At 43.7% G+C, this 11,738-nt stretch overlaps 1 protein-coding gene across 4 annotated transcripts in view; it reads left to right on the top strand.

The window, feature by feature from the left end:
- The first annotated feature begins 1,341 nt into the window (after window positions 1-1,341).
- The window catches only part of RNF8 (ring finger protein 8), a 41,988-nt gene continuing 31,591 nt past the window's right edge, over window positions 1,342-11,738 (top strand). For 3 of the 4 annotated variants that reach the window (XM_079933743.1, XM_079933742.1, XM_079933745.1), the window contains exons 1-2: window positions 1,342-1,541; window positions 7,124-7,252. In XM_079933743.1, the coding sequence (XP_079789869.1) occupies window positions 1,431-1,541; window positions 7,124-7,252 (240 nt within the window). In that variant the 5' untranslated portion in view covers window positions 1,342-1,430. Of the gene's footprint in view, window positions 1,542-2,301; window positions 2,402-7,123; window positions 7,253-11,738 lie in introns of those variants that run through there. The other variant, XM_079933744.1, reaches the window with a different exon arrangement.

Here is an 11,738-nt window from a genome sequence, read left to right as displayed (position 1 = left end):
TGCTCTACAGCAGAAATTAACACAACATTGTAAATCAACTATACGTCAATAAAATTTTTAAAAATTCATCCATTGGAAGTGTATGCTTCAAGGACTTTTTAGTAAATTTATACAGTTGTGCAATCATCACCATAATCTAGTTTCATTTTCACTTATTTATTTATTTATTTTAAAAACTATTTTATTTATTTATTTATTTTGGCTGCGTTGGGTCTTCGTTGCTGCGCGTGGGCTTTCTCTAGTTGCAGCGAGCAGGGGCTACTCTTCATTGTGGTGCGCGGGCTTCTCAATGCGGTGGCTTCTCTTGTTGCGGAGCACGGGCTCTAGGTGCGTGGGCTTCAGTAGTTGTGGCTCACAGGCTCTAGAGATCAGGCTCAGTAGTTGTGGTGCACAGGTTTAGTTGTTCCATGGCATGTGGGATCTTCCCGGACCAGGGCTCGAGCCCGTGTCACCTGCATTGGCAGGCGGATTCTTAACCACTGCACCACCAGGGAAGCCCTATTTATTTATTTTAATTCACTACAGTTGATGTACAATATTATGTGCCGGTGTATACCACAATTCAGTTTTAGAACATTTCTATCACCTCCTTAAATTCCAAGTCCATTGCATTCAACCCCCTGGCTTCCACACCTAGCAGCAGGTAACTGTGCTTTCTGCCTGGATAGATTTGCCTATTACAGTCTAAGTTTTTTTTTTTTTTTTTTTTTTTTTTTTGTTCTCTCTCTCTCTCTCTCTCTATATATATTTTGGCCGCGCCTTACGGCTTTCAGCTTGCTGGATCTTAGTTCCCCCACCAGGGATGGAATCCTGCGCAGGCAACAAAAGCGCACTGTCCGAACCACTGGACAGCCAGGGAATTCTTTTTTTTTTTTAATAATTTCTTTTCAGTCTGAGTTTTTAAAAATGCGGTAGTAAAAGAAGATCGTGCAAAAGAGGTACTGTTTAGAAACAGGTTTAACAGATTTTAAATTTATCATAAGTTAAAAGTTGTTTAAAAGTTGGTTATAATTTTAAATAACATGGAAATCATTACAAAGTAAAATTTTTAAAAAGAGAGAGGAAAAGCGAGAAGAGGCTCCAGTGTGGGGAGGCTAGAATTGGGGTGGGGGCGCTATAAAGGGTGAGAGAGGTGTGTCGGGAGCATCAGGGCGCGTCGGGCAACAAGTCCCGGCCCTGGGGCTAGACCGCCCTCACCTGGTTTACAGGGTCCCAAGAGCCCTCCTCTCGCGCAGGCGCAGTGACTCCGGCTTACCGGCCTTTGGCGGGCTGGGGGCGGAGCCCAAGCGAGCTTTCGCCTAGATCGCGAATGCTTAGCGATTGCTTCTGTCTGTAGTGTAGGTATGGCTCTCGCTAGGAAACCGAGAGGCGACGGTAACCCGGGTCGGGGTCTCGCTCTGTGCTGACCGCGACCCAGGGCCGAGTGGGCTATGGGGGATCCTGGCTCCCTGGTCACGGAAGGCCGCGCTGATGACCGGAGCTGGTGCTTGCGGCGTGTGGGGATGAACGCCGAGTGGCTGCTGCTGGAGGATGGAAACGAGGTGAGGGGGAGGGGGGGTCTTTCTAAGGTGAGGGAAGGGAGTTGGAGGAGGCACGGGCCGGAGGAAGGCTCAACGGGCCGGAGGGAGGCCCGACGTCCCGGCGGGAGGGATGAATGGAAACGTGGAAGTGGGAGAGGAAGTGAAGAGAGCGGTGAAGGGTGGGCCCTGGGGGGGAGGGAACGGAAAAGGGGGCTGGTGCGAGTGGTTGGGGGGGTCTGAGGTGGGCGGTGTCCGGGGGAGGTGCTACAGTGTGGGAGAAAAGATGGCCCTGTGGAGAGCGGCCTAGGCCCGAGGGCCGAGCTGGGGCCGGTGTCAGGGTTGCGGGAAGGAGCCTGGTAGAGGGGCAGAGCGAGAGGCGGGCGTAGAGGATGTGAGGACTGCTGGGGTTTCGCGGGGGAAGGAGGCGACTGTGTTGATGGGTTGGGGGGCTGGCACGGCACCTATTGGGGTCGCACCCGGCTGCTCCCTGCCGGGGCGGAGGAACTGGCAGGCGGAGCTGCCCCAACTTCCGAGAGTCACGGAACCGTCCGGGGTCTGGGGCGGAGCGGGGGGAACCTCGGAGGACTGCTGAGAGCGTGAACTTTCTCAAGTTTATTTTGAAAAAGATTGCGAGTTTGAGGTCGTGTCCCTTAAAATACTCAGACTTTTACGTAAAAATGCCCTTTTCCGTTCCGACTCTTGAGGAAAATTGGCGCTTTGGTATGGGCCACAATTATCCTGTGAGTCTCGGTACTGCCGACTGGCACCCCCTTAGATGGGTTGAGGTAGGGCTACAGAAATACAAGAATTCTCTCCAGAAGCTGCTTATGATGTTCTCTAATGCGGTTATAAATACAAAGAAAAGAATTTAAAGAGGACAGGTGAGGCACGGTTTCAGTTGGGGGCCGCGAGGACTCGGGAGGTGGTTCTAGAGAGGGTGATGGAAGAGAGGTGGGGGGAGAGTGCAATCAGCTTGGGAAGGAGGGCTGGATCAGGGACCAGCTTGTGGTGATTGGGAACCGTTTTGGTTTTGGAAATGATTTGTGTGAAGGATAAAGAAGTCTTTTGATAATTTTGTATGTTTAACTAGATTTTTTCCTGTAAATTACATAGTCTCAATTCAGTCTCCCAGGTATTTACTGAGTACTTGCATTGTTTGCTGTAGTATGAGAGGGACACATAATAATGACTTTTGCTCTCAAAGAGTTTATTGCTTGAACGGGGAAAGAGGATTTTATGCAGTGAAGCAGTTTGAGAACATCCAGGCAGACTGTATGATCAAGTGCCAAGATGTGGTTTATTTAGTCCTATTCTAAGAACAGTCAGAGGAGGAATTCAGGTCCAGCCTTAAATGTTGCTAGATTTGGGGATTATAAAGGATTACTTGTATGCTGTGGATTGAAGAACACGAGGAAGATACCTCTGCCCCCAGTCTCTCTTCTATCCACGTTATCAGTGCCTAAAAGTCCATTTTAGGCATTCATTCTATCAGCTCGAGCACTGGCCTTCCCGGCACGACCCTTTCCAAAAGCATATACCTTTAGGAAGTTTAACAAATGAAAATACTAATACCTGAATAATAGTAACTATACCTTATTTTGTATAGGACTGGGCTTTCACATACATCACTTAATCTGAGCCCTGCACATATACCACACTCACACACAACCCTGTAACGAATTTAGTGGTCATGTTAATTGTTCTTTAAGATTCAGTTATGGTGGATTAATTCATTACTTCTGAATAGCTTGGTAGCACTGAGAGTCTTGGGGAGGGGGCAGGCAGAAAGGTTAAAGCCCCTGCAGCAAGGACAAGAGGACTATAAAGTACTCCTACACTTATTTTAAACTATCAGATAATTTTGTGTGAGACCACTGCTATGAGGGGAGAGCCATACAAGCCAGAATGAATGGTGAAGATATAGCAAGAAGACTGGCTTGCCTTGGGACCTGTGTGGAGGAGAGGCCTCCCAGGCCTGGCTGTCTGCAAGGTCGGACCTTAGGAAGTAGTTGGAGCATAGGCTGCAGTGTGTATGGACAGAGGCCTGAGTCAAAGCCAAGAGATGAAGTCTTGCTTATATTATAATGGTCCCCAAACCATAGCACAGGCCTGTGTGCACAAGATTTTAGGAGGTGTGCTGATATTACTTAGTTATAATGAGAGTAAAGTCAGTTTCTTGCCTTCCCAGTACCCCTCAGATTCTCAGCTACAATAATAAAACAAGGTTCCTCTCATTTCATTGAAGGGAATACTGTAGTAAATTGTCTGCCTGAATGGGTGTCTTTAAACTTCTTAAACCAATCCAGAGAGTTTGGTAGAAAAACAAATTAGATAGAGATTTATTGCAAATTAGCTAGTTCCCAGGCCCTGTAAGTGCTTAGGCCTTTGGGGGAAATCATAGTGTCTTCATTTTTCTCTTTTCTTCTCCTGTATTTGGTTTTCATGAAGCTCTTTGCCCTAAGAGGGTTGGAAAAAGGAAAAGGATGGTCCTAGAGGAGTTGTTGGTCATTTGGGAAACAGTAGGAGTCATGCCTAGGAGGGAAGCATTAGCGAAGGTGGGAAAGGACAAGATGAACTTGTAGACCAATACTGTCAATAAGCTCAAAGGCTTGCAAAACTGTTGTAAATGGAAACAGTCCCCAGCAACGAGTTGGCAGTTTGTTGGCACTCAGTTCCCATGGGGAATTTAGTTTTATGTTATGCATGGTGCTGGGATATTCAAATCAGCTCATGCAGACTCTAACCATGGTGTGGATGAATTATCAATATATCAAGGTCAATTCTAGGACCAAACAGTGAAGGGAAAGACAAAAAAGAGTGTTTCCTTCCTTTCCTGGATTCAGAGTTCATAGGAGGTGATTTCAGAGAAAGGTGCTCATCTCCCTTTTTTGTATTACTTTCTCCAGGCTACCCATAATGGCAATCTGACTGTCTCCCCTCAGGTATTAAAATGGAATATTTAATACTTTATTTATTAGAAATAAAGCTACCTAAATGGAAATTCTTACTGAATATGGATGACAGATAAATCCTAAAACGTTCCATTTTTAAAGGGTATGTATATTAATTCAGAGGAACTTCTATAATTAATGGAATGTCTGGCAAACTGTCAAAGCATTGAAAAACTTCAGATTCAGAGTTTTGGTGGAGGTGATCACCACAACATTTTAGAGGGGAACAAGTCAGATTGTAAGGTTCTTGGCTGCTGCTCCATAGTTTCCAGTGGTAATAACACATTTTCCAACTTCTGACCTAAGAAAGTGCCCATCTCCTGGAATCTGGGAGGACTCATAAGCAAGATCTCTTTATTCTTCCATTTATTCACAGATATTTACTGAGCAGAAAGAGGCTCTGAGGAGTACAGGGTACTGTGGTATACAAGACAGATAAGGTCCCTGCTCATGAAATTTAAATTCTAAATATAAATTTAGAAAAGTAAATAAAAGTAGACAAAAATAAATGAAACAAGCAGGATAATTTTGGATGTGGTAAGTGCATGCTAATAGTGTGAAGGCATGCAATGGCCAGGGAGGGATCAGGCAGCAACTTTAGATCAGGTAATCAAGGTAGGCCTCTGAGGAGCTGAAACTTGAAAGATAAGGAGCCCATGCAAATGGATGAGAGAAGGATGTTCTAATCGGAGGGGACAGGTGAAAGTACCCTCAGGTAGTGTTTCTGACCATAATGTGAGATAACACTAAAAAGGTAGAGGGGGTTAGGACATTGAGGGCCTTAAAGGCTGTGAAAGGAAGTTTGGATTATTAGAGAATTTTAAGAAGGGAAAAGATCTGGTTTAAAGTTTTTACATTGCCACCCCAGCTACTGTGTGAAGAATGGGGGCTGGCACAGGAGCAAAAACAGCATAACTGGAGGAAACAGTGCTGTTTGGATTAAGGTAGTGGCCACTGAGAGAGAGAGAAGTGAATAGATTAGGGCATATTTGAATTAACAGCCAGTAGATTTTGCTGATGATTTGAATGTGGAGATGAGGGATGTAGAGTGAATCAAAGATGGCTTCTGGGTTTGGGGCTAAGCAGTAGGTTGGGTGGTAGTGTCAGTTGCTGAGATGAGAGTTTGTGGGGAGGAATAGATTGGGACAAAGCATCGTGGTGGTCTTTGAGGGACTCAGGAGGACAGGCATAATTTTGAAAGAATTCAACAGGAACAAAAAGTGCAGCTTTTAGAAAACCACAGACTATTTGGCTTAATGTTCCCAGGTTAGGTTGGGGTATGGGTCATTAAAGAGGTGGCGTGTGCACCAAGAAGAATAAGCAGGGAATTCTACGACCTGGATCCCAGAAGAATTTTATTTCCTTCCTTGACAGGGTTATTATGAACTTGACTGGTCTTTCAGGAAAATATGATAGATGTGAACTGGGACTTCTTTGCAACCTTTTCTAGAGGCTCTCATGCTGTACTTGTGGATAAGATGGAAAACAAGGACTTTTCCATCTTTTGGTTGAATTATAACTGGTTCAAGGTGTTCCTAGATTGTGTGGTGGAATGTTTACTAGGCTTTCCTGAGAGCTTTGCCTTTGGTTACAACCTGTTTTAATCTTTTTATCTGTCTTGAATGAAGGTACAGAGGGCATCATATCAATTTGGTGGGTGACTCCACGCTGGAAGGGATATTGAGTATGTCTGATGGCAGATGAAAAATTCAGAAAGGTCTTGACAAGCTCATGATAGGCTGGACTAACAAGATGAAATTTAATAGGAATCAATGTAAGGTCCTGCCCTTGAATTCAAATTTACCAACTAGTCAAGTATAGGACAGAAGAGACATAACTTAGCATAAAAATTCTTAGGGGAGGGTTAGACCAAGAAATTTAATCATTCCTAAGCCTAAGGATACGTTGGCGGTATGATAGATCTGCTGTGAAAGCTAATGCAATTTATATGCTCCAGTGATAAAATCTAGAACTAGGAAAGTGATACTTGCATTGACTATGTAATAAAAATTAGGTTTATTTTTCTTAATGTGGCATCCAGGAATAAAAATAAACCAGGAGTCTCTTCACAGACCTATTAGGATGGCAAAAAGACTCAAACCTATGCCGTGGAGTTACGTTGAAGTAACTGGGAACGTAGGGCCGAGAAAAGGGAAGATTCAGTAGACACTTTATAGTTGTCATGTGAAGGGGGATTGGAGATTTTCTGGTGGTGCCCAGGGGAGAGCCTGGGCTGATGGATGGAATTTATAGGAAGAAAGATGCCAAGTCAGAGCCATTAAAAAATTGGAAGGACTGTCTTATGTAGAAGCTATAGTTCTTGGCAGTGTTTAAGACTAGTTGATGGGGTTGTGTAGAAGGAATTCCTCCATCCCATGAGTGGCTGAACCAGGTGACCTTTCAGAGTCCTACCAACCCTGACATTCCATGATTAATGTTCAGCTGTCTCTTGTCACAACTTTTTACCTTTCTCTAGCCAGTGGCTCCCATGGCAACTGAAGGAGGAGATGGCCAGTGAGCTGTTTGGGTTTCATGGGAGTCTGGTTTCATAAGTCAGGACTTGTGGATACTGCTGGTTGACAAGATTGTAAAGGACCTCTCTTTTCAGTACGGTGGCTGATTGTGTCTCTTACACTGTCGTTGTCTTCCTAGGTGACTGTAGGGCGAGGATTTGGTGTCACATACCAGTTGGTATCAAAAATCTGCCCTCTGATGATTTCCCGAAACCACTGTATTTTGAAGCAGAATGCCGAGGGCCAATGGACAATTATGGACAACAAGGTACAGTAATCCATGGAAGCCTAGTTACTTTTATTGAATTTTTGTTTATTTTTAAGTTAGGGTTCCCCCCCCGCTGAGGTAATACATGATACAAAATGGAAAGGTTCAAAATTAAAAGAAGATATCTTCTCCCCTAGCTACCCACTTGTCTTTCCCAGAGACAACTACTTCTCTATGTTGCCAGAGATTAGATTATGCCACAATAAAGTCTAATGACTTGAAGTTAGTTACTTTGTAGGGAACACCTGAATTGGGGCAATAGGTCCTATTCCAGAAACTAGATTAAGTTACCAGGGGACTTGGTCTCTTGTGAGTTGGAGGTCCAGAGATCTCGGGAATCTGACAAAGATTCTGGAGTACAACTGTGATTCAGGACATGGTGGGGGGGGGAGGAACTGAGCTGACTGCACTTAGCTCCTTTTCTTTCCCACTTCTTTCCATCAGAGCAAACCCCTCCTCTCACTTTTCACCTGTTTCATGTATTAGTGCACTAAGGAAGATTTCCTTTGAATATAGGGGTTTTTGTTCCTTGAAACAAATTTGAAAACCACAGATCAAATGTGAATACTAAGGGAGGTGAAATAGTGTATAAAACCCAATTAGGAAATACCTAAAGTGCAGATATACAAGCACCTGCAAATAGTGAAAATATAGAGTGTGAAGTGAGAGAAATTCTGATGTCAACAGTTAAGGATTAGGAAGTGTGAAAAGTCTTTGGACACCATTTTGCACTGCTCTGGTTGAAAGGATTTTAAAGATATCTGTTAGAAGGAAGGGTATTGAAATGATTCTGAGACCAATTCCAACGGGTGTGGGGACGTCCCCCCACCCATCTGTCAACCCGAGATAGCATCAGATTCCACCAGTAAAGGGCTCAGTCCCACAAGACCACCCTCCACTTCAGATGCCAGTCACAACCCAGGTTAAAATGCCATGTTAACATCTGTGCTTCTGACCAACTGGCTATAGGTTGGAAGTTCCAAGGACCCTATCCTTGAACTTCAGGTGCCAGTTGCCAAGTCCAGGTTTTCACCTGTACTTCTGGCTGACTGGCTATAAATCAGAGGTCCCCATTGCCGCCTCCCACTTTGGATTTAATTAATTAATTAGCTTCAGGAATACATTTACTTAGATTTACCAGTTTATTATAAAAGGATATGGTCTGGGTTACAGGTGAACATCCAAATGAAAGAGACTCATAGGGCAAGGTATATGGGAAGGGGCATGGAGCGTCCATGCCCTGCCCCTCTCCTAGCACTTCCAGGCGTTCACCAACCAGGAAGCTCTCCAAACCCCATCCTTTTGGGTGTCTATGGAGGCTTCATTACATTTGTGTACTTGATTGAATCATTAGCCAGTGGTGATCAACCACTAGCCCCTCTCCCTTCCCAGGGGGTTGAGGGGTGAGACTGAAAGTTCCAACTCTCCAATCACAGGATTGGTTCCCCTGGCACCCAGCCCTCATAGATGACCCTCCAAAAGTCACCTCATTAACATAGCAAAAGTTACCTTGATCTCTTACCACTTAGGAAATTTTAAGGGTTTTAGAAGCTCTGTGCTAGAAATGGGGATGAATACCAAGTATATATTTCTTATTATAATTCATAGTATCGCAGGTATTCTGTAGGCCTGCCCAGCGGCCTTATTTTGCATGCATAAACCTGCTAGATTTAAGCTGTTGGAGAAAGTACCTTCCTGCACTAGGATTAAGTTGAGTTGGCATGGTGTTGAAAGAGAGCATAAATGCTAAGTAAATTGGTTCAGCACTCTTGGCAAGCCACTGTGAGCAAAATATAAATTGGCACCGAAAAGGGGACCTTAGAGATGATCTATTTTAACCCCTTCTGTGCACAGTTGAGTCTGAACAAACCTTGCTGCTTGGGACAATTCAACTTCTGGTCTCCCAGCAGCTAGAGCAGTGGTCCTCAGCCCTGTTTCCAATTTTGCCCATACATGGGAGACTTTTAAAAAATACTGGAGATAGCACATTAAAATTAAGAATTTCCATTCATCAAAAGATATCATTAAGAGAGTGAAAATAAGCTCAGAGTGGAAGATACTTGCTACACATATGATCAGTGAAGGGCTTATACTCGGATGTATATAGAACTCCAAATCAATGAGAAAAAGAAAGATAACCCAGTATTAAAAATGAGCAGGGGCTTCCCTGGTGGCGCAGTGGTTAAGAATCTGCCTGCCAATGCAGGGGACGTGGGTTTGACCTCTGGTCCGGGAAGATCCCACATGCCACGGAGCAACTAATCCCGTGCGCCACAACTGCTGAGCCTGCTCTCTAGAGCCCGCGAGCCACAACTACTGAGCCTGCGCACCACAACTGCTGAAGCCCACGTGCCTATAGCTTGTACTCCACAGCAAGAGAAGTCACCGCAATGAGAAGCCTGTGCACCACAACGAAGAGTAGCCCCCACTCTCCGCAACTAGAGAAAGCCCATGCACAGCAATGAAGACCCAACGCAGCCAAAAATAAATAAACTAAAATAAATAAATTAAAAAAAATAAAAATGGGCAAGAGGCAGGCACTTCACAAAAGATTCTTTCCAAATGTTCAGTAGCCATGAAACATTGTTCAACTTCATTAATGATCAGATTATTTATTTGATCAATAAATAATACAAATACAAATTATTTATTTATTTTTTGGCTGCGTTGGGTCTTCGTTGCTGTGCGCGGGCTTTCTCTAGTTGTGGTGAGCGGGGACTACTTTTCGTTGCAGCGCGTGGGCTTCTCATTGTGGTGGCTTCTCTTGTTGCAGAGCACAGGCTCTAGGCGCACCGTCTTCAGTAGTTGTGGCACGTGGGCTCAGTGGTTGTGGTTCGCGGGCTCTAGAGCACAGGCTCAGTAGTTGTGGCGCACGGGCTTAGTTGCTCTGTGGCATGTGGGATCTTCCCGGACCAGGGCTCAAACCCGTGTCCGCTGAATTGGCAGGCGAATTCTCAACCACTGTGCCACCGGGGAAGTCCCTGGGAAATACAAATTAAAAGCATGATGGAATACCACAACACACCTTGTAGTCAGAGAGTAACTATAATTAAATTTTGATGATGCCAGACATTAATACGGGTATGGAGCAAGTAGTCTTTTGGTAGAAGTGTAAATTGGTACAACTATTTTGGAAAATTATTTGGCATTATTTATTAAAGTTGTGTATGTATGTATGTGTATATACATACATACATACATACACACATACGGTATTTTCACTCCTAGGGAAACAACCCAAATGTCTTTCAACGGTAGAATGGATAAATAAACTGTGGGATATTCTTACAATGAAACACTATACTGTAATGAATTTGAATGAATTACTGCTATATCCAACAACATGGATAAATCTCGCAAACGTAATATTGAGTGAAAGAAAACAGACACAAAAAAATACTTTTTTTTTTTTGGCTGTGCCACCTGGCATGCGGGATCTTAGTTCCCCAGCTGGGGATCAAACCCACGCCCCTTGCAGTGGAAGTGCGGATTCTTAACCACTGGACCGGCAGGGAAGTCCCAAGAATACATATTATTTCATGCCATTTGTATAATGTTCAAAACCAGGCAAAACTAACGTGTGATGTTAAGCCAGGCTAGTAGTCACTTTATGGGGTGGTGGGGGGGACTTAGTGGCTAGAAGGAGGCATAAGGATGTTTCTGGGATGCTGATAATGTGGGGATTTTTTTTTTTTTTAAACCTTGTGGTAGTTATACTGAGTGTTCATTTTGTGATATTCACCTAGTTGTGCATTTATGATTTGTATGTTTTTATGTTTGTATGTTATGTTTTAGTAAAGAATTTTTTAAAATATTGACTGATACACCTATTAGAATAGCTAAAATAAAACACTACCAAGTGCTGGTGAGCATGCAGAGTAACTGGAACTCTTAAACACTGCAACTGAGGAAACAAAATAGTACTGCCACTTTGAAAAACAGTTTGGCAGTTTCTTACAGTTAAACATACACTTACCCAGCAATTCCATTTTTAGGTATTTACCCCAAATTAATGGAAACTTATGTTCTCACAGAAACTTGTACCTGAATGTTTATAGTGGTTTTATTCATAATCACCAAAAACTGGAAGAAAACAACTAGGGAACAGAGAAACAAGCTGATGTACCCATACCCTGGAGTACTACTCAGCAATAAAAATACCAAGCTACTGTAATGCAACCAAGTGGACACATCTCAGAGCCATCATGCTAAGCGAAAGCAGCCAAACTCAAAAGGGTACATACAGTGTATGATTCCATTTATACAACATTATGGAAAAGGCAGACCTTTGTAGAGACCAGATGAGTAGCTGCCTGGATGTGGGTGAAGGGTTGACTGCAAAGGGTCCCTGTGTCTTAATATGATTATACACAGTGTTTGTGTCTAAACCTGGCTTTAAAAATTCTGATGCCTAGGTCCCACCTCTGACCAATTAATTCAGTCTAAGGATGAGACTCAGGCACTGCTATTTGTTGTAAACGTTTCC

This window comes from Stenella coeruleoalba (assembly GCF_951394435.1).
Source record: "Stenella coeruleoalba genome assembly, chromosome: 10".
Classification (NCBI taxonomy): domain Eukaryota; kingdom Metazoa; phylum Chordata; class Mammalia; order Artiodactyla; family Delphinidae; genus Stenella; species Stenella coeruleoalba.
This window is presented reverse-complemented; position numbering and strand designations above follow the sequence as displayed.